We start from the raw sequence: 23,699 nt of genomic DNA, 5'->3' as shown, positions 1-23,699 counted from the left end.
GTGTAACTGGGGTGATCAGTAAGTTTGCGGACGACACAAAATTGGCAGGACTTGCAGATAGTGAGGAGCATTGTCAGAAGCTACAGAAGGATATAGATAGGCTGGAAATTTGGGCAAAGAAATGGCAGATGGAGTTCAATCCTGATAAATGCGAAGTGATGCATTTTGGTAGAAATGATGTAGGGAGGAGCTATATGATAAATGGCAGAACCATAAAGGGTGTAGATACGCAGAGGGACCTGGGTGTGCAAGTCCACAGATCCTTGAAAGTGACATCACAGGTGGAGAAGGTGGTGAAGAAGGCATATGGCATGCTTGCCTTTATAGGACGGGGCATAGAGTATAAAAGTTGGGGTCTGATGTTGCAGATGTATAGAACGTTGGTTCAGCCGCATTTGGAATACTGCGTCCAGTTCTGGTCGCCACACTACCAGAAGGACGTGGAGGCTTTGGAGAGAGTACAGAGGAGGTTTACCAGGATGTTACCTGGTATGGAGGGTCTTAGTTATGAGGAGAGATTGGGTAAACTGGGGTTGTTCTCCCTGGAAAGACGGAGGATGAGGGGAGACTTAATAGAGGTGTATAAAATTATGAAAGGCATAGATAGGGTGAACGGTGGGAAGCTTTTCCCCAGGTCGGTGGTGACGTTCACGAGGGGTCATAGGTTCAAGGTGAAGGGGGGGAGGTTTAACACAGATATCAGACGGACATATTTTACACAGAGGGTGGTGGGGGCCTGGAATGCGCTGCCAGGCAAGGTGGTGGAGGCGGACACACTGGAAACGTTTAAGACTTATCTAGACAGCCATATGAACGGAGTGGGAATGGAGGGATACAAAAGAATGGTCTAGTTTGGACCAGGGAGCGGCGCGGGCTTGGAGGGCCGAAGGGCCTGTTCCTGTGCTGTACTGTTCTTTGTTCTTTGTTGTTCTTTATTATTTTGTAAATTGAGTTTGTGTCTTTATATTCCCTGTTTGTGAACAGAACTCCCACTCACCTGACGAAGAGGCAGCACTCCGAAAGCTAGTGGCTTTTGCTACCAAATAAACCTGTTGGACTTTAACCTGGTGTTGTGAGACTCCTTACTGTGTTTACCCCAGTCCAACGCCGGCATCTCCACATCATTCCCACTGACCCAGTCACTGCCCATTCCCATTGACCCAGAGACTGCCCAGTCCCATTGATGTGGAGATGCCGGCGTTGGACTGGGGTAAACACAGTAAGAAGTTTAACAACATCAGGTTAAAGTCCAACAGGTTTATTTGGTTGCAAAAGCCACACAAGCTTTCGGAGCTGCAAGCCCCTTCTTCAGGTGAGTGGGAATTCTGTTCACAAACAGAGCATATAAAGACACAAACTCAATTTACATGAATAATGGTTGGAATGCGATTACTTACAACTAATCAAGTCTTTAAGAAACAAAACAATGTGAGTGGAGAGAGCAGTTTTGTTGCTGTCTTGATGCTCTCTCCACTCACATTGTTTTGTTTCTTAAAGACTTGATTAGTTGTAAGTATTCGCATTCCAACCATTATTCATGTAAATTGAGTTTGTGTCTTTATATGCTCTGTTTGTGAACAGAATTCCCACTCACCTGAAGAAGGGGCTTGCAGCTCCGAAAGCTTGTGTGGCTTTTGCTACCAAATAAACCTGTTGGACTTTAACCTGGTGTTGTTAAACTTCTTACTGTGTCAGTCCCATTGACCCAGAGACTGCCCATTCCCATTGACCCATAGAATCACACTATGCAGAAAAGGCCCTTCAGCCCATCGAGTCTGCAGCAACAATGACTACCATTAAAGTCACATAATCTCATTTTCCACCTCTTGTCCAAGATTCTAGAATGTTAGGATATTCCAAATGTTTATCCAAATACTTTTTAAAGTTTGTAAGGTTTCCAGCGTCCACTACTTCCCCAGGCAGCGCATTCCAGATTTCCACCACCCTCTGGGTGGAAAAGCTTTTTCTCAAATCCCCTCTGAATCTCCTGCCCTCACCCTAAAACTCTGCCCCCTCGTGATTGACCCCTCAACCCAGGGGAACAGCTGCTCCCTATTCATCCTGTCCATACCCTTCATAATCTTGCACACCTTAATCATGGCCCCCCTCAGCCTTCTCTGCTCTAAAGAAAACAAAACAACCCAAGCCTGTAGTCTCTCCTTATAGCTCAAAAGCTCCATCCCAGGCAACATCCTGATGAACCTCCTCTCTATCCCCTCCAGTGCAATCACATCCTTCCTATAGAGAGGTGACCAGAACTGCAGAAAGTACTCCAGCTGTGGCCTAACCAAGGCTTTGTACAACTCCAATATTATCTCCTTGCTTTTATACTCTGTACCACGACTGAGAAAAGCAAGTGTCTCATAATCCTTCCTAACTATCCTATTAACCTGCTCTGCCACCTTCAGGGATCTGTGAATAATTACCCCAAAATCCACGCAAACCAGCCTCCCATCCATTGGCTCCGTCTACACTTCCCGTTGCCTTGGAAAAGCAGCCAGCATAATCAAGGACCCCACGCATCCCGGACATTCTCTCTTCCACCTTCTTCCATCAGGGAAAGATATAAAAGTCTGAGGTCACGTACCAACCGACTCAAGAACAGCTTCTTCCTTACTGCCATCAGACTTTTGAATGGACCTATCTTGCATTAAGGTGATCTTTTTCTACACCCTCGTCACGACTGTAACACTACATTCTGCGTCTTTTCCTTTCCTTCTCCCCTATGTACTCTCTGAACGGTATGATTTATATAGCACGCAAGAAACACTAATTTTCAGGGTATCCCAATACATGCAACAATAATAAATCAAATCAAAAATCCGTTCCTTTGAACTAGCCAATGTCCTGCCATTCATTAAATCCTCCTGAGCGCATCACTTGGCACTTATCAAGGTTAAATACCATCTGCCACTGCTCCGCCTATCTGACCAACCCATCGATATCTTCCTGTAACCCACAACCATCTTCTTCACTCTTAACCACCCGCCCAATCTCGGTGTCATCTACAAACATGCTCGGCTTCCCCCCCACATTTTGATCTGTATTATTTATGTCGATAACAATAAGGGATCCAGCCCTAAATCTTGTGGTATGCCACTGGACATCGGCCTCCAGTCACTCAGCCTTCCACCACCACCCTTTGAGTCCTATTACTAAGCCAGTTTCGGATCCATCTCGCCAAGTTTCCCAATTCTACGTGTTATAACCTTCTCAATCAGTCTCCCACGTGGTATCTTGTTAAAGGCTTTGCTAAAATCCATATAAACGACATCAACTGAACCCTGCCACTGTCCATCCCACCAGTTGGGTAAAGTTTAGAACAGGCTTTTCGAGTAGATCCTGTTGGGATGGAGGCTACTTTTCACTCACCTGATAGGTGTGATCCACACACACTTGCCAGAGGCAGCTCGGAGCAGATTGGCTGAGAGTGTTTGGGAGCTGGGATTCCGAGGGGCTCTCTCGAGGGCTGACAGGAACTTGCTGAGACTCCAGGACAGCAGGTGGAGAGATACAGCGCCGGCTGCTCAGACCCCCAGGGACAGGGTCGGCACTCACTGGGATCTCCGTGTAATAGAAATCTTCCTCTCCGTCGCTGTGGTCAGAATCAGTGCGTCTGTCACAACAAAAACAAAACACCTTCAAACACAGGAGCTACAACTCAATCTCACCCGGAGACACCCCAGGAGGATTCGCTATCCTCCCTCACTCACCATGGAAACCCAACATGCAATCTGAGGCTATTCAACCACATGATGCTTCAGCAGTAATTTACACTTTGCCTTCGTTCAAGGTCACAGAATGATGTAGGAACACAAGAACATAGGAAATGGGAGGAGGCCATTCGGCCCTTCGAGTCTGCTGCACCATTCAATGTGATCATGGCTGAGTTTCAATCTTGATACCATATCCTCGCTTTCTCCCCAGACCCCACAATGCCACTAAAATCTAAACAACATATCGATCTCTTTCTTCAAGACATTCAGTGGCTGGCCCTCCACAGCCTCCTGCCCATCTCTTACTGCCGCTGGGATATCGAAAGCTGTCGACCGCAGTCTTGAACATCCCCACTGACGAAGCTTCCACAACCGCTGGCATAGAAAATTCCACAGATTCACCACCGTCTGAGTGAAGACATTACTCCTCATATCAGCCCATAATCCCCTGGCCCAGCACAGTGAGAGGCCATTCAGCCCAGACAGCCAATGTTAGCTCTTTGGCAGAGCTATCTAACTCTCCCCTACTCCTTCCACATAATCCAGCAAAATTTTCCTTTGCAATTTCCAATTTCTTTTGGAGAGTTAATGTTGACCCTGCCCCTAGCACCCTCTGAAGCAGCCAAGGCCCCAACCACTCGCTGGTTGGAAAACTCTAATCTGTGCCCACTCCTTCCCGACCCTTCCACCAATGGGAACAGAGTCTCCCTATCTACTCAGGCCAGATCCCCCATTTGTCATTTTGAACATCTCAATCAAATCTCCTCTCAGCCTCCTCTTCTCCAAGAAAAACAGCCCCAACCTCACCACATGACTAAGGTTCACATCACTGACACTATAATGAATATTAAACTGCACCATCCCAAAATATGTCTGTCACTGCAATAACATTCTACACCACTTGGAGGCAGACACACCTCAGAATTTCCTTCAACACAGCTTGTCCTGACAAAAAGCAACACTGAGGGAGCTTTACTCTGTATCTAACCCCGTGCTGTACCTGTCCTGGGAGTGTTTGATGGGGACAGTGTAGAGGGAGCTTTACTCTGTATCTAACCCCGTGCTGTACCTGTCGTGGGAGTGTTTAATGGGGACAGTGTAGAGGGAGCTTTACGCTGTATCTAACCCCGTGCTGTACCTGTCCTGGGAGCGTTTGATGGAGAAAGTGTAGAGGGAGCTTTACTCTGTATCTAACCGCATGCTGTATCAGTCCTGGGAGTGTTTGATGGGGGACAGTGTAGAGGGAGCTTTACTCTGTAGACAGTGTAGAGGGAACTTTACTCTGCATCTAAACCCATGCTGTACCTGTCGTGGGAGTGTTTGATGGGGACAGTGTAGAGGGAGCTTTGCTCTGCATCTAAACCCATGCTGTACCTGTTGTGGGAGTGTTTGATGGGGACAGTGTAGAGGGAGCTTTAATCTGTATCTAACCCCGTGCTGTACCTGTCCTGGGAGTGTTTGGTGGGGACAGTGTAGAGGGAGCTTTACTCTGTATCTAACCCCGTGCTGTACCTGTCCTGGGAGCGTTTGATGGAGAAAGTGTAGAGGGAGCTTTACTCTGTATCTAACCGCATGCTGTACCAGTCCTGGGAGTGTTTGATGGGGGACAGTGTAGAGGGAGCTTTACTCTGTAGACAGTGTAGAGGGAACTTTACTCTGCATCTAAACCCATGCTGTACCTGTTGTGGGAGTGTTTGATGGGGACAGTGTAGAGGGAGCTTTGCTCTGCATCTAAACCCATGCTGTACCTGTTGTGGGAGTGTTTGATGGGGACAGTGTAGAGGGAGCTTTAATCTGTATCTAACCCCGTGCTGTACCTGTCCTGGGAGTGTTTGGTGGGGACAGTGTAGAGGGAGCTTTACTCTGTATCTAACCCCGTGCTGTACCTGTCCTGGGAGTGTTTGATGGGGACAGTGTAGAGGGAGCTTTACTCTGTATCTAACCCCGTGCTGTACCTGTCCTGGGAGCGTTTGATGGAGAAAGTGTAGAGGGAGCTTTACTCTGTATCTAACCGCATGCTGTACCAGTCCTGGGAGTGTTTGATGGGGGACAGTGTAGAGGGAGCTTTACTCTGTAGACAGTGTAGAGGGAACTTTACTCTGCATCTAAACCCATGCTGTACCTGTCGTGGGAGTGTTTGATGGGGACAGTGTAGAGGGAGCTTTGCTCTGCATCTAAACCCATGCTGTACCTGTTGTGGGAGTGTTTGATGGGGACAGTGTAGAGGGAGCTTTAATCTGTATCTAACCCCGTCCTGTACCTGTCCTGGGAGTGTTTGGTGGGGACAGTGTAGAGGGAGCTTTACTCTGTATCTAACCGCATGCTGTACCAGTCCTGGGAGTGTTTGATGGGGGACAGTGTAGAGGGAGCTTTACTCTGTAGACAGTGTAGAGAGAGCTTTACTCTGTATCTAACCCTGTGCTGTACCTGTGCTGGGAGTGTGTGATGGGGGACAGTGTTTTAGACCTCAGAGTTTTATGTTCCACTCTTATAATAAGTTTAAGTTTATTTATTAGTGTCACAAGCCGGCTTACATTGACACTGCAATGGAGTTACTGTGAAAATCCCCGAGTCGCCACACTCCGGCGTCTGTTCAGGTAAACTGAGGGAGAATTTAGCAAGGCCGATGCACCCTAACCAGCACGTCTTTCAGCACCCAGAGGAACCCACACAGGCAGTGACCCAAGCTGGGAATCGAACCCGGGTCCCTGGAGCTGTGGCACTGTGCCACCGTGCCGCACTCTAGTTGTAAATAATGCTTCCTCCCCCGATACCCATTCCTCTTCTCACCCCAGGGATCCCGAGTTCCTACCCGAGATGTACTGTCCGAATGTGCCTCCGGATTCCAACAGTGGACGAGAGGAGTTTTTGGCAGCTTGGCCACATGCAGCGATACAGCATCTTCACCGAGTTCTGAAAGACAGGAGAGACAAAGAGTTAATCATTGAGGTATGTAGCTCCCTCATCTGAACCCTCTCGCTAACACAACTGCACATCACTCCGAATGTCCCTCAGCTCCCGCTCCTGAGCGACCCCCACACCATCAGTCTGTCTATCTCCCCCTCCCTGTCCATTCCGTCAGTCTGTCTCCCTCTCTCTGTCCATTCCGTCAGTCTGTCTCCCTCTCTCTGTCCATTCCGTCAGTCTGTCTCCCTCTCCCTGTCCATTCCGTCAGTCTGTCTCCCTCTCTCTGTCCATTCCGTCAGTCTGTCTCCCTCTCCCTGTCCATTCCGTCAGTCTGTCTATCTCCCCCTCCCTATCCATTCCATCAGTCTGTCCGTGTCCACCCTTCCTGTCCACCTCCACCCTCTCTGTCCATTGCGTCAGTCTGTCTGTCTCCCCCTTCCCTGTCTGTCTCCCCCCCTCCTCGCTCAGCGCCACTCCATACTCTCCTTCTCTTCCCATTTCCTCACCTTCCTCTTGCGAAGGATTGGTTCCTCCAGCAGCAGGGAGTACGCGTGCTGTGGATCTGTCCCATCTTCAGTCTGTGCTGTGTCTGGTCTGAGTGGCGGTGTCGGGGGAGACGAAGACTCACTGCTCCAATGCAGACTCCAGGTGCTGCCGTTCCCACTCCCACTCTCGTTGCCAGAATCTCCCACTGACAGAACAAAGCAAACACAATGGATTACCCCCAGGTTCCGTCCCAGTGAGTTTACAGCGAGGAGTGTGTATCAGACAGTTACAGAGAGAGACCAACAACCCAGAGTGAATCATCTCGGACCCCCATTCGCTCCCCAGATGATGAACAGATTCCACTAACCCTTTCTGTATAAACACCAGGAACTGGAGTCTCGACACGTTGCTGCTCTTACCTGTCCTGGCTCTGTGGTGTAAGGGACTGTTAAGCAGCGGACTGGACGATAGGCTGGTGAGGACCATAGCTGCCATGATTGCATCCATTTCCACTGTTCCTGTAGCCCTGAGGAGAATGATTTGTATGTTAGTAGCTGAGGACACGTGGAGGGTTTCAACACGAGGATTTCGAGTGACTGCTCTACAAAAAACAGCTCTTCAATTTATAAACAAGTCTCAAACCAGTTTCCTTCCACAGAATTGTTATGGTGCAGAAGGAGGCCATTCAGCCCATCATGTCTCCCAAGCGAGCATCACGATTTAGTGCTATCTCGCTGCCTTTTCCCCGTTCCCCCTGCACATTGTTCCTAGTCCAATAATCATCTAATGCTCTCCTGCATGCCTCGATTGAACCTGCCTCCATCACACTTCCAGGCCGTGCATTCCATAAGAACATAAGAACATAAGAAATAGGAGCAGGAGTAGGCCATCTAGCCCCTCGAGCCTGCCCTGCCATTCAATAAGATCATGGCTGATCTGACGTGGATCAGTACCACTTACCCGCCTGATCCCCATAACCCTTAATTCCCTTACCGATCAGGAATCCATCCATCCGCGCTTTAAACATATTCAGCGAGGTAGCCTCCACCACCTCAGTGGGCAGAGAATTCCAGAGATTCACCACCCTCTGGGAGAAGAAGTTCCTCCTCAACTCTGTCTTAAACCGACCCCCCTTTATTTTGAGGCTGTGTCCTCTCGTTTTAACTTCCTTACTAAGTGGAAAGAATCTCTCCGCCTCCACCCTATCCAGCCCCCGCATTATCTTATAAGTCTCCATAAGATCCCCCCTCATCCTTCTAAACTCCAACGAGTACAAACCCAATCTCCTCAGCCTCTCCTCATAATCCAAACCCCTCATCTCTGGTATCAACCTGGTGAACCTTCTCTGCACTCCCTCCAATGCCAATATATCCTTCCTCATATAAGGGGACCAATACTGCACACAGTATTCCAGCTGCGGCCTCACCAATGCCCTGTACAGGTGCATCAAGACATCCCTGCTTTTATATTCTATCCCCCTCGCGATATAGGCCAACATCCCATTTGCCTTCTTGATCACCTGTTGTACCTGCAGACTGGGCTTTTGCGTCTCATGCACAAGGACCCCCAGGTCCCTCTGCACGGTAGCATGTTTTAATTCCAGACCCCAACCACTCGCTGGGTGAAAACGTTCTCACATCACATTTGCTTCTTTTGCAAATCACTTTAATACCGTGCCCCCTCATTCTCGATCCTTTTCCGAGGGGGAGCAGTTTCTCCCGATCTACTCCGTCCAGCTCCCTCAGGATTTTGAGCATCTCTAAGGCGTCTCGATCCCATGTCCGGGATTCATCCCGTAATCCCATCAGGAAAATGAATTCCAGCCTCCACACTAGAGCCGCCAGTTGCCTGTCCCACCGCATCCGCTACACGGCGAAGGGGCTGAGTGCTAGCAGGAATAGCTGGGAGTTTTCCCAGGAATGGCCTGTGTCTCCCATTTCTCCCAACCCCCCTGACACCGCCCCCCCACCCCACCCCACGCTCCACACTCACCTCGGGGGCACATCAATGCTCTCCGAGCACTGGTTCCTCTTGGGTTCAGCTGATTGGGTAATTGCTCTCGCGTTCTCCTTCTCCAGCTCCTGGAGTCGCGGCGACTTCCGGCTCTCTGCTAACCGAACATCCTCTATTCTCCGCAGCGAGCGCAGATCCAGTTCCTCCACGTAGATCAGAACCTGGTTATCCATTTCATTATGTTGCTCAACCAATCCTGCGCACTCACGCCCGCTGAGAGTCAGGAAAACCTGGGGTGAAAAGACAAAGGTCACCCCTGATGTTGTCTACATGGACTTTAGCAAGGCCTTTGACAAGGTACCACATTGTTGTTGCATAAGGTTAAATCTCACGGGATCCACTGGATCCAGGGTGAGGTATCTCAATGGATACAAAATTGGCTTCTTGACAGAAGCCAATGGTGGTTGTAGAGGGTTGTTTTTCAAACTGGAGGCCTGTGACCAGCGGTGTGCCTCAGGGATCAGTGCTGGGTCCATTGTATTTGTCATTTATATGAATGATTTGGATGAGAATATAGGAGGCATGGTTAGTGAGTTTGCAGATTGGTGGATATAGTGGACAGTAAAGAAAGTTATCTCCAATTGCAATGGGATCTTGATCAATTGGGCCAGTGGGCTGATGAATGGCAGTTGGAGTTTAATTTAGACAAATGCGAGGTGATGCATTTTGGTAGATTGAATCAGGGCAGGACTTACTCAGTTAATGGTAGGGCGTTGGGGAGAGTTACAGAACAAAGAGATCTAGGGGTACATGTTCATAGCTCCTTGAAAGTGGAGTCACAGGTGGACAGAGTGGTGAAGAAGGCATTCGGCATGCTTGGTTTCATTGGTCAGAACATTGAATACAGGAGTTGGGACGTCTTGTTGAAGTTGTACAAGACATTGGCAAGGCCACACTTGGAATACTGTGTGCAATTCTGGTCACCCTATTATAGAAAGGATATTATTAAACTAGAAAAAGTGCAGAAAATTTTTTCTAGGATGCTACCGAGACTTGATGGTTTGAGTTATAAGGAGAGGCTGGATAGACTGGGACTTTTTTCTCTGGAGTGTAGGAGGCTGAGGGGTGACCTTATCGAGGTCTATAAAATAATGAGGGGCACAGATCAGCTAGATAGTCAATATCTTTTCCTGTAGATAGAGGAGTCTAAAACTAGAGGAAAAAAGGTTTAAGGTGAGAGGGGAGAGATACAAAAGTGTCCAGAGGGCCAATTTTTTCACACAGAAGGTGGTGAGTGTCTGGAACAAGCTGCCAGAGGTAGTAGTAGAGGTGGGTACAATTTTGTCTTTTAAAAAGCATTTAGATAGTTACATGGGTACGATGGGTATAGAGGGATATGGGCCAAATGTGGGCAATTTGGATTAGCTTAGAGATTTTTTTAAAAAGGGCGGCATGGACAAATTGGGCCGACGGGCCTGTTTCCAAGCTGTAAACCTCTATGACTCTATGACCATTGTGAGCTGGGGGGAGGACTGAGAGGGCGTTACGATGGCTTGGCATTTGCAGATCCATTAAATGGTAAAATGGTAAAATGGTTTAAATGTAAAAAATTGCAGCATGCTGCTGTGCAGAGGGACCTGGGTGTGCTTGTGCAGGAATCTCAAGGAGTTGGTTTGCAGGTGCAGCAGGTAATTAAGAAGGCAAATGGAACTTTGCCCTTCATTGCTAGAGGGATGGAGTTTAAAAACAGCGAGGTTATGTTGCAGCTGTACAAGGTGCTGGTGAGGTCACACCTGGAGTACTGTGTACAGTTTTGGTCTCCTTACTTGAGAAAGGATATACTGGCACTGGAGGGGGTGCAGAGGAGATTCACTAGGTTGATTCTGGAGTTGAGAGGGTTGGCTTATGAAGAGAGACTGAGTAGACTGGGGCTATACTCATTGGAATTCAGAAGAATGAGGGGAGATCTTATAGAAATGTATAAGATTATGAAGGGAATAGATAAGATAGAAGCAGGGAAGTTGTTTCCACCGGCGGGTGAAACTAGAACTAGGGGGCATAGCCTCAAAATAAGGGGGAGTAGATTTAGGGCTGAGTTGAGGAGGAACTTCTTCACACAAAGGGTTGTGAATCTGTGGAATTCCCTGCCCAGTGAAGCAGTTGAGGCTACCTCATTGAATGTTTTTAAGGCAAGGAAAGATAAATTTTTGAACAGTAAAGGAATTAAGGGCTATGGTGAGCGGGCGAGTAAGTGGAGCTGAGTCCATGAAAAGATCAGCCATGATCTTATTGAGTGGCGGAGCAGGCTCGAGGGGCCAGATGGCCTACTCCTGCTTCTAGTTCTTATGTTCTTATGTTCATTCAATGAGCTGCTTCAAATAATATCACAGTCCAACACTCCTCAGGAATTGACATTTGGAGCTGTCTTTTCTCATTTCCCTGCAGTGAGACAGTCAGAGGTGAGGACCTGACTCCCAGCCCTTCACCCAATGGGGTGAGGCATCTATAGCAGAGTCATCAGGAGTATAGAAACACAGAGGGACCTAGGTGTGCAAGTCCACAAATCCTTGAAGGTGGCAACACAGGTGGAGAAGGTGGTGAAGAAGGCATATGGTATGCTTGCCTCTATAGGACGGGGTATAGAGTATAAAAGCTGGAGTCTGATGATGCAGCTGTATAGAACGCTGGTTAGGCCACATTTGGAGTACTGCGTCCAGTTCTGGTCGCCGCACTACCAGAAGGACGTGGAGGCATTGGAGAGAGTGCAGAGAAGGTTTACCAGGACGTTGCCTGGTATGGAGGGTCTTAGCTATGAGGAGAGATTGGGTAGACTGGGGTTGTTCTCCTTGGAAAGACGGAGAATGAGGGGAGATCTAATAGAGGTGTACAAGATTATGAAGGGTATAGATAGGGCGAACAGTGGGAAGCTTTTTCCCAGGTCGGAGGTGACGATCACGAGGGGTCACGGGCTCAAGCTGAGAGGGGCGAAGTATAACTCAGACATCAGAGGGACGTTTTTTACACAGAGGGTGGTGGGGGCCTGGAATGCGCTGCCAAGTAGGGTGGTGGAGGCAGGCACGCTGACATCGTTTAAGACTTACCTGGATAGTCACATGAGCAGCCTGGGAATGGAGGGATACAAACGATTGGTCTAGTTGGACCAAGGAGCGGCACAGGCTTGGAGGGCCGAAGGGCCTGTTTCCTGTGCTGTACTGTTCTTTGTTCTTTGTTCTATAGTTGGAAGCGACCAGAGATTTCTTATGCCTCCCTCAGTTACCCTCTGCCCCTTAACAGGTACCCACCCCCCCAACCCTGCAAACACCACAATATTCAGCCGAACCTACCTTCTGGCCTGGGTAGAGTTTAAACCGAGCCAGGCTCTGGAACCCTGCTCCAATGATATTCTCTTCATTGTACTCCATGAACTGACCATCTTCGAATGACACAGTGTACGAGGAGTTTCCTCTCCCAGAATCCAGTCGGAACGCTTGGATTACACCAGGAATCAGCATCCCATCCCCGCAAGGACTGGGGGTGTGAACCAGGGCTCCGAGCAGCGACCGTTTTCCCAGACGTCTAGACAGCACACTCGCCATCCTTACCTGCAGGAAAGGTGATAGACACAAGATTCAGAGTCAGATACAAACCAGCCAAGTAACGAATAGCACCTGACCCATTGTCAGGAGCCTCTCATTGGAAACAGCCCCTCACTGCTTGTGATATCCCAAAATCCAGCCGGTCAGGATGATGACCCGCGCTGTAATTGGTACCGTGGCTGCTATTGGGTTGATCCAGATTCAACAATATTCACAGATCAACTGAGCCTGAACCAGGGGCAGCCTGGCATTGGAGGAGCTAAAGACCAGACTGGTACAGATGTGATGAATCCAGGAGTTGGGTAACAATTCTCTGAATACTGGAATAATAGTCCAGAGAATTAGCTCAATCCCACCAAGCCAATGGGACAATTTAAATTCAACAACAACAAAGAACAAAGAGGTTGTGCTGGAATCTTTGAATGGCATCAAGTTAGATAAGTCGCCGGGTCCGGATGGGATGTACCCCAGGTTACTGTGGGAGGCGAGGGAAGAGATTGCAGAGCCTCTGGCGATGATCTTTGCATCGTCGATGGAGACGGGAGAGGTGCCGGAGGATTGGAGGATTGCAGATGTGGGTCCTATTTTCAAGAAGGGGAATAGGGATAGCCCAGGAAATTACCGACCGGTGAGTCTAACCTCAGTGGTTGGTAAGCTGATGGAGAAGATCCTGAGGGACAAGATTTATGAGCATTTAGAGAGGTTTAGTATGCTCAAGAATACTCAGCATGGCTTTGTCAAAGGCAGATCATGCCTTACGAGCCTGGTGGAGTTCTTCGAAAATGTGACTAAACACATTGACGAAGGGAAGGCGGTAGATGTGGTTTGTATGGATTTTAGCAAGGCGTTCGATAAGGTCCCCCATGCAAGGCTTCTAGAAAAAGTGAGAGGGCATGGGATCCAAGGTGCTGCTGCCCTGTGGATCCAGAACTGGCTTGCCCAAAGGAGGCAGAGAGTGTGTATAGATGGGTCTTTTTCTAATTGGAGGTCGGTCACCAATGGTGTGCCCCAGGGATCTGTTCTGGGACCCTTGCTGTTTGTCATTTTCATAAATGACCTGGATGAGGAAGTGGAGGGATGGGTTGGTAAGTTTGCCGATGACACGAAGGTTGGTGGGGTTGTGGATAGTCTGGAGGGATGTCAGAAGTTACAGAGGGACATAGATAGGATGCAAGACTGGACAGAGAAGTGGCAAATGGACTTCAACCCTGATAAATGCGTAGTGGTCCATTTTGGCAGGTCAAATGGGATGAAGGAGTACAATATTAAGGGAAAGACTCTTAATACTGTGGAGGATCAGAAGACCTTGGGGTCCGGGTCCATAGGACTCTAAAATCGGCCCCGCAGGTGGAGGAGGTGGTTAAGAAAGCGTATGGTGTGCTGGCCTTTATCAATCGAGGGATTGAGTTTAGGAGTCCGGGGATAAGGATGCAGCTATATAAGACCCTCGTCAGACCCCACTTGGAGTACTGTGCTCAGTTCTGTCGCCTCATTACAGGAAGGATGTGGAAAAGATTGAAAGGGTGCAGGGGAGATTTACAAAGATGGTGCCTGGATTGAGTGGCATGCCTTACGAGGATAGGCTGAGGGAGCTTGGTCTTTTCTCCTTGGAGAGACGTAGGATGAGAGGAGACCTAATAGAGGTATATAAGATGTTGAGAGGCATAGATCAGGTGGACTCTCAGAGGCGTTTTCCCAGGGTGGAAATGGCTGCTACAAGAGGACACAGGTTTAAGGTGCTGGGGTGTAGGTACAGGGGAAATGTTAGGGGGAAGTTTTTCACACAGAGGGTGGTGGGCAAGTGGAATCGGCTGCCGTCAGTGGTGGTGGAGGCAAATTCAATAGGGTCTTTTAAGAGACTCCTGGATGAGTACATGGGACTTAATAGGATGGAGGGTTATAGGTCTGCCTAAAAGGTAGGGATATGTTCGGCACAACTTGCGGAGCCGAAGGGCCTGTTTTGTGCTGTAGTTTTCTATGTTTCTATGTTTCTAACAACAAAGAACAATACAGCACAGGAACAGGCCCTTCGGCCCTCCAAGCCTGCGCCGCTCACGTGCCCAACTAGACCATTTGTTTGTATCCCTCTATTCCCAGTCTGTTCATGTGGCTATCTAGATAAGTCTTAAACGATCCCAGCGTGTCCGCCTCAATCGCCTTGCTTGGGAGTGCATTCCAGGCCCCCACCACCCTCTGTGTAAAATACGTCCCCCTGACATCTGTGTTGAACCTTGCCCCCCTCACCTTGAACCCGTGACCCCTTGTGTTCGTCACCTCCGACCTGGGAAAAAGCTTCTCAAAATGAAAGAAAATGGAAAATGAACATGAAACCAAATGATTGTCCTAAAAACCAACAGGTTCCTCAGTGTCTCTCAGGGAAACAAATCCAACATCAAATTCACTCTGGCCTGGATGTGACTCAACTACCTTCTTCTGGAGAAAGCCACTCAGAGCTCATCAAACCAATCGCCACTTCTCATTGCTCTACCGGAGCAAGGCTGAGAGGAGCGATTTGAGGCCACAGTACAAAGGGTAAGGGATCGACTTTTATTACTTACCTTTTCGCGGGGTTTCTTTGTTACTAACTTTAAGGGAAAAGTGGAAGTAGTACGGGCGCGGGATGACCTGGGAAGAAAATTTGTTTTTTTTAAGCACGCGGGAGGTTTAAAAGCAGGCCGCACTATCCAGCGGGCAGGTTCGTTAGTGGGCGGCAGAGTGAGCAGGGAGCAGAGTGAGAGCTGAAGGGCTTTGGCTCAACGGGCTTAGGAGGAAACAGGCAGAGGCAGGGTAGGTTCTGTTCTTCGTTCATCCAGTAATTTAAAGAAAGGGGTAACTATGAGCGGGAGGCCAGTTTGTTGCTGTCGGTGTCGGATGTGGGAGTTCATGGAGTCGCCTAGCCTCCCGGAAGTCCATATCTGCACCAGGTGCGTCGAACTGCAGCTCCTGAGAGACCGCGTTAGGGAACTGGAGCTGCGGCTCGATGACCTTAGTCTTGTCAGGGAAAATGAGAAGTTAATAGATAGAAGTTACAGGCAGGTCGTCACACCAGGGCCACAGGAGGAAGACATTGGGTCACGGTTAGGAAGGGTAAAGGTCACGTACCTGGGAGTACCCCGGTGGTTGTCCCCCTTAACAGTAAGGGATGGGTGTCAGACGGGAGAGAGGAGGGGAGAGAGCAGTCAGTGATGGTATCCCCTGTGGTTGTCCCCCTCCGGAATAAGTATACCATTCTGGATACTGTGGGGGGGGATGACCCTCCAGGGGTAAGCCACGGTGACTGGGTCACTGGCACGGAATTGGGCTCTGTGGCTCAGAAGGGAAAGAGGGGAACCAGGAGAGCAATAGTAGTGGGGGATGAAATGGTTAGAGGCACAGACAGGCGGTTCTGTGGGTAGTCTGCCTCCCTGGTGCCGGGGTCCTGGATGTCTCTGAGCGGGTAGGAAGTATCCTAAAAAAGGTGGGTAACCAGACAGACGTCATTGTCCACATTGGTGCAAATGACGTAGGCAGAAAGAGCAGGGAGGTCCTGAGAGAGCAATTCAGGGAGTTGGGTAGGAGGCTGAAAAGCAGGGCCTCTAGGGTAGCGATCTCTGGACTACTCCCAGTGCCACGTGCTAGCGAGGCTAGGAACAGGGAGATTGTACAGCTGATCAGTAAGTTTGCGGGCGACACAAAGATTGCTGGAGTTGCGGATAGTGATGAACATTGTCAGAGAATACAGCAGGATATAGATAGGCTGGAAAATTGGGCAGAGAAATGGCAGATGGAATTTAATCCAGATAAATGCGAAGCGATGCATTTCAGTAGATCTAATGTAAGGGGGAGCTATACAATAAATGGCAGAACCATCAGGAGTATAGACACACAGAGGGACCTGGGTGTACAAGTCCACAGACCCTTAAAGGTGGCAGCACAGGTGGAGAAGGTGGTCAAGAAGGCATATGGCATGCTTGCCTTTATTGGGCGGGGCATAGAATATAAAAGTTGGCATATGATGTTGCAGCTGTATAGAACGATGGTTAGGCCACATTTGGAATACTGCGTCCAGTTCTGGTCGCCACACTACCAGAAGGACGTGGAGGCTTTGGAGTGAGTACAGAGTAGGTTTACCAGGATGTTGCCTGGTATGGAGGGTCTTAGCTCTGAGGAGAGATTGGCTAAACTGGGGTTGTTCTCCCTGGAAAGACGGAGGATGAGGGGCGACCTAATAGAGGTGTATAAAATTATGAAGGGCATAGATAAGGTGAACAGTGGGAAGCTTTTTCCCAGGTCGGAGGTGACGAACACAAGGGGTCACGGATTCAAGGTGAGGGGGGCAAGGTTCAACACAGATGTCAGGGGGACGTATTTTACACAGAGGGTGGTGGGGGCCTGGAATGCACTGCCAAGCAAGGTGATTGAGGCGGACACGCTGGGATCGTTTAAGACTTATCTTACTTTGTTTGTTCTTTGTTCTCAATTAAAATACACCCAGAAAAGGGCAACAAGGTCAAGAAATGATTTTGATTTGATTTATTATTGTCACATGTATTAACATACAGTGAAAAGTATTGTTTCTTGCACGCTATACAGACAAAATATAGCGTTCATAGAGAAGGAAAGGGGAGAGTGCAGAATGTAGTGTTACAGTCATAGCTAGGGTGTAGAGAAAGATCAACTTAATGCAAGGTAGGTCCATTCAAAAGTCTGACAGCAGCAGGGAAGAAGCTGTTCTTGAGTCGGTTGGTACGTGACCTCAGACTTTTGTATTTATTTCCCGATGGAAGAAGATGGAAGAGAGAATGTCCGGGGTGCGTGGGGTCCTTAATTATGCTGGTTGATTTGTCGAGGCAGCGGGAAGTGTAGACAGAGTCAATGGATGGGAGGCTGGTTTGCGTGATGGATTGGGATACATTCACGACCTTTTGTAGTTTATTGCAGTCTTGGGCAGAGCAGGAGACATACCAAGCTGTGATACAACCAGAAAGAATGCTTTCTGTGGTGCATCTGTAAAAGTTGGTGAGAGTCGTAGCTGACATGCCAAATTTCCTTACACTTCTGAGAAAGTAGAGGCATTGGTGGGCTTTCTTAACTATAGCATCGGCATGGGGGGACCAGGACAGGCTGTTGGTGACCTGGACACCTAAAAACTTGACGCTCTCGACCATTCCCACTTCATCCCCATTGATGTAGACAGGGGCATGTTCTCCATTACGCTTCCTCAAGATGATGACAATCTCCTTTGTTTTGTTGACATTGAGGGAGAGATTATTGTTGCTGCACCAGTTCACCAGATTCTCTATCTCATTCCTGTACTCTGTCTCGTCATTGTTTGAGATCCGACCCACTATGGTGGTGTCGTCAGCAAACCTGAAAATGGAGTTGGAAGGCCCTTCCTGTGGACACAGCTCAGTGTCATTGTGTGGGTGCCACTTGGATAACCAGCCCACCCTTGCTTCACCCTCTCCTGCAGTTGGAGACTGATTTTAACCCAGTGTTGACATTGCCAGGTCCAGTTTCACACTTCCTGTCTATTCCTCAGAGCTATCAAAACTGTCTCAATACTCCAGCCTGGCAGATACTCTAACAATGCTGCAACAGCCAGAACTGGAGTACTCCCCATCGTTTTGGTCTCCATGTTCTACAATTTATAATTATTTGTCAATTAAAATATTCAGAATTATATGGTTGTTTATAAGTTATGAATTGTGATCACCTATTTTATTTGTATCATCATCATTAATTCAGCCCCTCACCCCATGGTGATTTCTCAATAAAACAATTGCTTTCATCAGTCTAAGGAAAGGTACATGGCATTGGAGGCACCTCTGGGAACGCCGACTGGGTTGCCCTATGATGAGAAGCTGAGTAAATTGGATCAATATTCTCTGGAGTGGAGAGGTGATCTCATTGAAATGTTCAAGACTCTGAAGGTGCTTGCTGTTGGCACAGAGAAGTGGTTTCCGCCTGGCTGGGGAACTTAAAACACACACTCACAGTCTCAAGATAAGAGGCAGTAAAGACGTTATTTTCTTCACAATGTCTTCATACCTTTGTGGAGAGGCTGACTAGTCACTGCCCCATACACTCTACACCTACTGCAAACATCACAAAGTGAGCTATTCCATCAGAGTGGATTATTCCGGCAGTATTTTGTCCAATTCCTTCTGTGATGTGGTAGGATTCCCCAGGTCATCTTTTCCTAGGGGAGGTGATGGCCTTGTGGTATCATCACGAGACTATTAATCCAGAAACTCAGCAAATGTTCTGGAGACCCGGGTTCAAATTTAATAAAAAATATCGAATTAAGAATCTACTGGTGACCATGAAACTTATCGGTTGTTGTAAAAACCCATCTGGGTCACCAATGTCCTTTAGGGAAGGAAATCTGTCGTCCTTACCCAGTCTGGCCTACATGTGACTCCAGAGCCACAGCAATGTGGTTGACTCTCAGCTGCCCTCTGAAATGGTCTACCGAGCCACTCAGTTGTATAAAATTGTTACAACGTCAATAAAAAGAAATTAAACTGGATGGAGAACGTGGCATCAACCTGGGCACCAGAAAATACAACGGCAAACTCAGCCCGGTCGACCCTGCAAAGTCCTCCTTACTAACATTTGGGGGCGTGTACCAAAATTGGGAGAGCTGTCTCTCAGACTAGTCAAGCAACAGCCTGACGTAGTCATTCTCACAGAATCACATCCCAGACACCACCATTACCATCCGCGATATGTCCTGTCCCACCGGCAGGACAGACCCAGCAGAGGTGGCGGCACAGTGGTATAGAGTCAGGAGGGAGTTGCCCTGGGAGTCCTTAACATCGACTCCGGACCCCATGAAGTCTCATGGCTTCAGGTTAAACACTGGCAAGGAAACTTCCGGCTGATTATCACGTACTGGCCTCCTTCGGCTGATGAATCAGTATTCCTCCATGTTGAACAACACTTGGAGGAAGCACCGAGAGTGGCAAGGGTGCAAAATGTACTCTGGCTGAGGGATTTCAATGTCCATCATCAAGAGTGGGCAGCAGAACTACTGATCGAGCTGGTCGGGTTCTAAATGATATAACTGCTAGACTGGGTCTGCAGCAGGTGGTGAAGGAACCAACCAGAGGGAAAAACACATTTGACCTCATCCTCACCAATCTGCCGGCTGCAGATGCGTCTGTCCATGACAGTATCGGTAAGAGTGACCACCGCACACTCCTTGTGGAGACAAAGTCCCGCCTTCACATTGAGAATAGCCTCCATCGTGTTGTGTGGCACTATCACCGTGCTAAATGTGACAAACTTCGAACCGATCTAGCAACTCCAGACTGGGCATCCATGAGGCGCTGTGGGCCATCAACAGCAGCGGAATTTACTCCAGCACAATCTGTAACCTCATGGCCCGACATATGATTTATTGTCACATGTATTAACACACAGTGAAAAGTATTGTTTCTTGCATGTTATACAGACAAAGCATACTGTTCATGGAGAAGGAAACGAGAGAGTGCAGAATGTAGTGTTACAGTCATAGCTAGGGTGTGGAGAAAGATCAATTTCCCGCTGACTATTTGGGGGCCTATAGTACAACCCAATCAAAGTGATTTCCCCCTTCTTATTTCTCAGTTCTACCCATATAGACTCAGTGGCCAAACCCTCGGATATATCCCCTCTCAGTATGGCGGTGATGTTTTCCCTAATCAAAAGTGCAGCTGTCCCTCCTCTCTTACCTCCTGTTCTATCTTTCCTATAGCATCTGTACCCTTGAACATTAAGCTGCCAGTCCTGTCCCTCCCTTCGCCATGTTTCAGTAATCGTTATAATATCTCAGTCCCATGCACCCATCCATGCCTTGAATTCATCTGCCTTGCCTGTCAGGCCTCTTGCATTGAAATAAATGCAGTTTAATCTGGACTTCCCTTGCTCTCAGTCTTGCTTTTGCCTGATCTGTCTGGTAATGGGATTACTGACACTGCCTTTACTACTTAATGTGATCTCTTTAACTTCTGTGCTGTCTTCAAACTTCTGTGCTGTCCTCAAACTTCTGTGCTGTCCGGGTACCCCATCTGGGTCAGTTGCTTTCCGTGGGTTGACCTTTGAGAAAGCTGCTCTGACGTCTGCAATGGTGACCCCAGATACAGGTTCATCCAGGGCTTCCAGGGTGGAGGGCATGTTCTCACTGACCTTTTGCTCCAGAAGGGCGTAGAATACATTGAGCTCATCAGAGAAGGATGCGTTGGAGCCAGCAATTTTATCTGCTTTCATCTTGTATCCTGTTATGTCTTGCAGACCTTGCCATAGACGGCGGGGGTCGGTGTGGCTAACCTGGGACTCTAGCTTGGTCCGGTGCTGTCTTTTGGCGTCTTTGATGGATCTCCTTAGATCGTATCTGGTTTTCCTGTATAGGGTCGCCTGACTTGAACGCCTCAGACCTGGACTTCAGCAAGCAGTGGATATCCCTGTTCATCCATGGTTTCTGGCTGGGGAACACACGGATTTGCTTCTTTGGCACACAGTCTTCTACACACTTACAAATGAAGTCAGTTACTGTAGTGGCGCACTCGTTCAGGCTGGTCGCAGAGTCTTTAAATACTGACCAGTCCACTGACTCCAAGCAGCCCCGTAGGAGATCATCCGATTCCTCAGACCAACATTGCACGACTCTCTTTGATGGATTCTCCCGCTTCAGTTTTTGCTTGTAAGCCGGGAGCAGGAGCACAGCCTTGTGGTCTGATTTGCCAAAGTGTGGGCAGGCGATAGAGCGGTCGGCATGTTTGATATTTGTGTTGTGGAGATGCCGGCGTTGGACTGGGGTAAGCACAGTAAGAAGTCTCACAACACCAGGTTAAAGTCCAACAGGTTTATTTGGTAGCACAAGTTTTCGGAGTCTCGCTCCTTCTTCAGGTGAGTGAGGAGTTGTGTTCACAAACAGGGCATATACAGACACAAACTCAATTTGCAAGATAACAGTTGAAATGCGAGTCTTTACAGGTAATCAAGTCTTAAAGATACAGACAATGTGAGTGGAGAGAGGGTTAAGCACAGGTTAAAGAGATGTGTATTGTCTCCAGACAGGACAGTTAGTGAGATTTTGGAAGCCCAGGCAAGTTGTGGGGGTTACAGATAGTGTGACATGAACTCAAGATCCCGGTTGAGGCCGTCCTCATGTGTGTGGAACTTGGCTATCAGTTTCTGCTCAGCGATTCTGCGTTGTCGTGTGACGTGAAGGCCGCCTTGGAGAACGTTTACCCGAAGATCAGAGGCTGAATGCCTGTGACCGCTGAAGTGCTCCCCAACAGGAAGAGAACATTCCTGCCTGGTGATTGTCGAGCGATGTTCATTCATCCGTTGCCTCGGGACATCCTTTCCTGCAGCGTATCAGGTAGACTACGTTGGCCGAGTCGCAAGAGTATGTACCGTGTACCTGGTGGATGGTGTTCTCACGTGAGATGATGGTATCCGTGTCGATGATCCGGCACGTCTTGCAGAGATTGCTGTGGCAGGGTTGTGTGGTGTCGTGGTTACTGTACTCCTGAAGGCTGGGTAGTTTGCTGCGGACAATGGTCTGTTTGAGGTTGTGCGGTTGTTTGAAGGCAAGAAGTGGGGGTGTGGGGATGGCCTTGGCAAGATGTTCGTCTTCATCAATGACATGTTGAAGCTGACATGACAATGACAATGAAGGTGTTGTAGCTTCTCCGCTCCGGGGAAGTACTGGACGACGAAGGGTACTCTGTCCGCCGTGTCCCGTGTTTGTCTTCTGAGAAGGTCGGTGCGGTTTTTCGCTGTGGCGCGTCGGAACAGTTGATTGATGAGTCGAGCGCCATATCCTGTTCTTATGAGGGCGTCTTTCAGCGTCTGTTGTGATCCTCCTCATCTGAGCAGATCCTGTGTATACGGAGGGCTTGTCCGTAGGGGATGGCTTCTTTAACGTGTTTAGGGTGGAAGCTGGAGAAGTGGAGCATCGTGAGGTTATCCGTGGGCTTGCGGTACAGTGAGGTGCTGAGGTGACCGACCTTGATGGAGATGCGTGTGTCCAAGAATGCAACCGATTCCGGAGAGTAGTCTATGGTGAGCCTGATGGTGGGATGGAACTTGTTGATGTCATCATAGAGTTGTTTCAGTGACTGTTCACTATGAGTCCAAAGGAAGAAAATGTCATTGTGTATTTGTGTAGCAGTGGTCTAGGGGCCTCTGGTGGAACAGGAGACGTGTTGGTGGTAACTTGGTCGTACGCTCTTGAGTTTGGCCTCATTGAAGTCTCCGGCCACAATGAACAAGGCCTCAGGATGTTTCGTCTCAAGGCTATTCGTAATGGTGTATATTTCATCCAGCGCGATCTTCACGTCCGCATGGGATGGGATGTAAACTGCCATCAGGATAACAGAGGTGAACTCCCGCGGAAGGTAGTACCACATTCGACCATTACCATCAAGCCAGGGGATCAACCCTGGTTCAATGGAGAGTGCAGGAGAGCGTGCCAGGAGCAGCACCAGGCACACCTAAAAATGAGGTGTCAACCTGGTGAAGCTACCAAACAGGAAGACTTGCATGCCAAACGGCAAAAACAGCAAGTGATAGACAGAGCTAAGCGATCCCACAACCAACAGATCAGATCTAAGCTCTGCAGTCCTTCCACATCCAGTCACTGGAAGAGGAGGCTCCACAAATATCCCCATCCTCAATGATGGAGGAGCGCAGTACATCCGTGCAAAAGATAAGGCTGAAGTATTCGCAACAATCTTCAGCCAGAAGTGCCAAGTGGATGATCCATCTCAGCCTCCTCCTGTGGTCCCCAGCATCTCAGATGCCAGTCTCCAGCCAATTCGATTCACTCCACATGATATCAAGAAACGGTTGGAGGCACTGGATCCTGCAAAGGCAATGGGCCCTGATAACATTGTGGCAATAGTACTGAGGACTTGTGCTCCCAGAACTTGCCGCTCCCCTAGCCAAGCTCTTCCAATACAGTTACAACACTGGCATCTACCCAACAATGTGGAAAATTGCCCAGGTATGTCCTGTACACAAAAAGCAGGACAAATCCAACCCGGCCAATTACCACCAGTCTGCTCTC

General features: G+C 48.7%; 1 protein-coding gene across 2 annotated transcripts in view; it reads right to left on the bottom strand.

Moving 5' to 3' along the window:
- Window positions 1–23,699, bottom strand: part of LOC144504248 (zinc finger protein 395-like) — a 41,734-nt gene that overhangs the window by 8,179 nt on the left and 9,856 nt on the right. For both annotated transcript variants that reach the window (XM_078229323.1, XM_078229322.1), the window contains exons 2-7: window positions 12,407–12,664; window positions 9,102–9,352; window positions 7,529–7,635; window positions 7,130–7,314; window positions 6,529–6,629; window positions 3,373–3,616 (exon numbers count right to left, since the gene is read on the bottom strand). In XM_078229323.1, coding sequence (XP_078085449.1) covers window positions 3,373–3,616; window positions 6,529–6,629; window positions 7,130–7,314; window positions 7,529–7,635; window positions 9,102–9,352; window positions 12,407–12,658 — 1,140 coding nt within the window. In that variant the 5' untranslated portion in view covers window positions 12,659–12,664. The remainder of the gene's footprint in view (window positions 1–3,372; window positions 3,617–6,528; window positions 6,630–7,129; window positions 7,315–7,528; window positions 7,636–9,101; window positions 9,353–12,406; window positions 12,665–23,699) is intronic.

The sequence above is a fragment of the Mustelus asterias genome, chromosome 15 (genome assembly GCF_964213995.1).
Source record: "Mustelus asterias chromosome 15, sMusAst1.hap1.1, whole genome shotgun sequence".
In the NCBI taxonomy this organism is placed as follows: Eukaryota; Metazoa; Chordata; class Chondrichthyes; order Carcharhiniformes; family Triakidae; genus Mustelus; species Mustelus asterias.
This window is presented reverse-complemented; position numbering and strand designations above follow the sequence as displayed.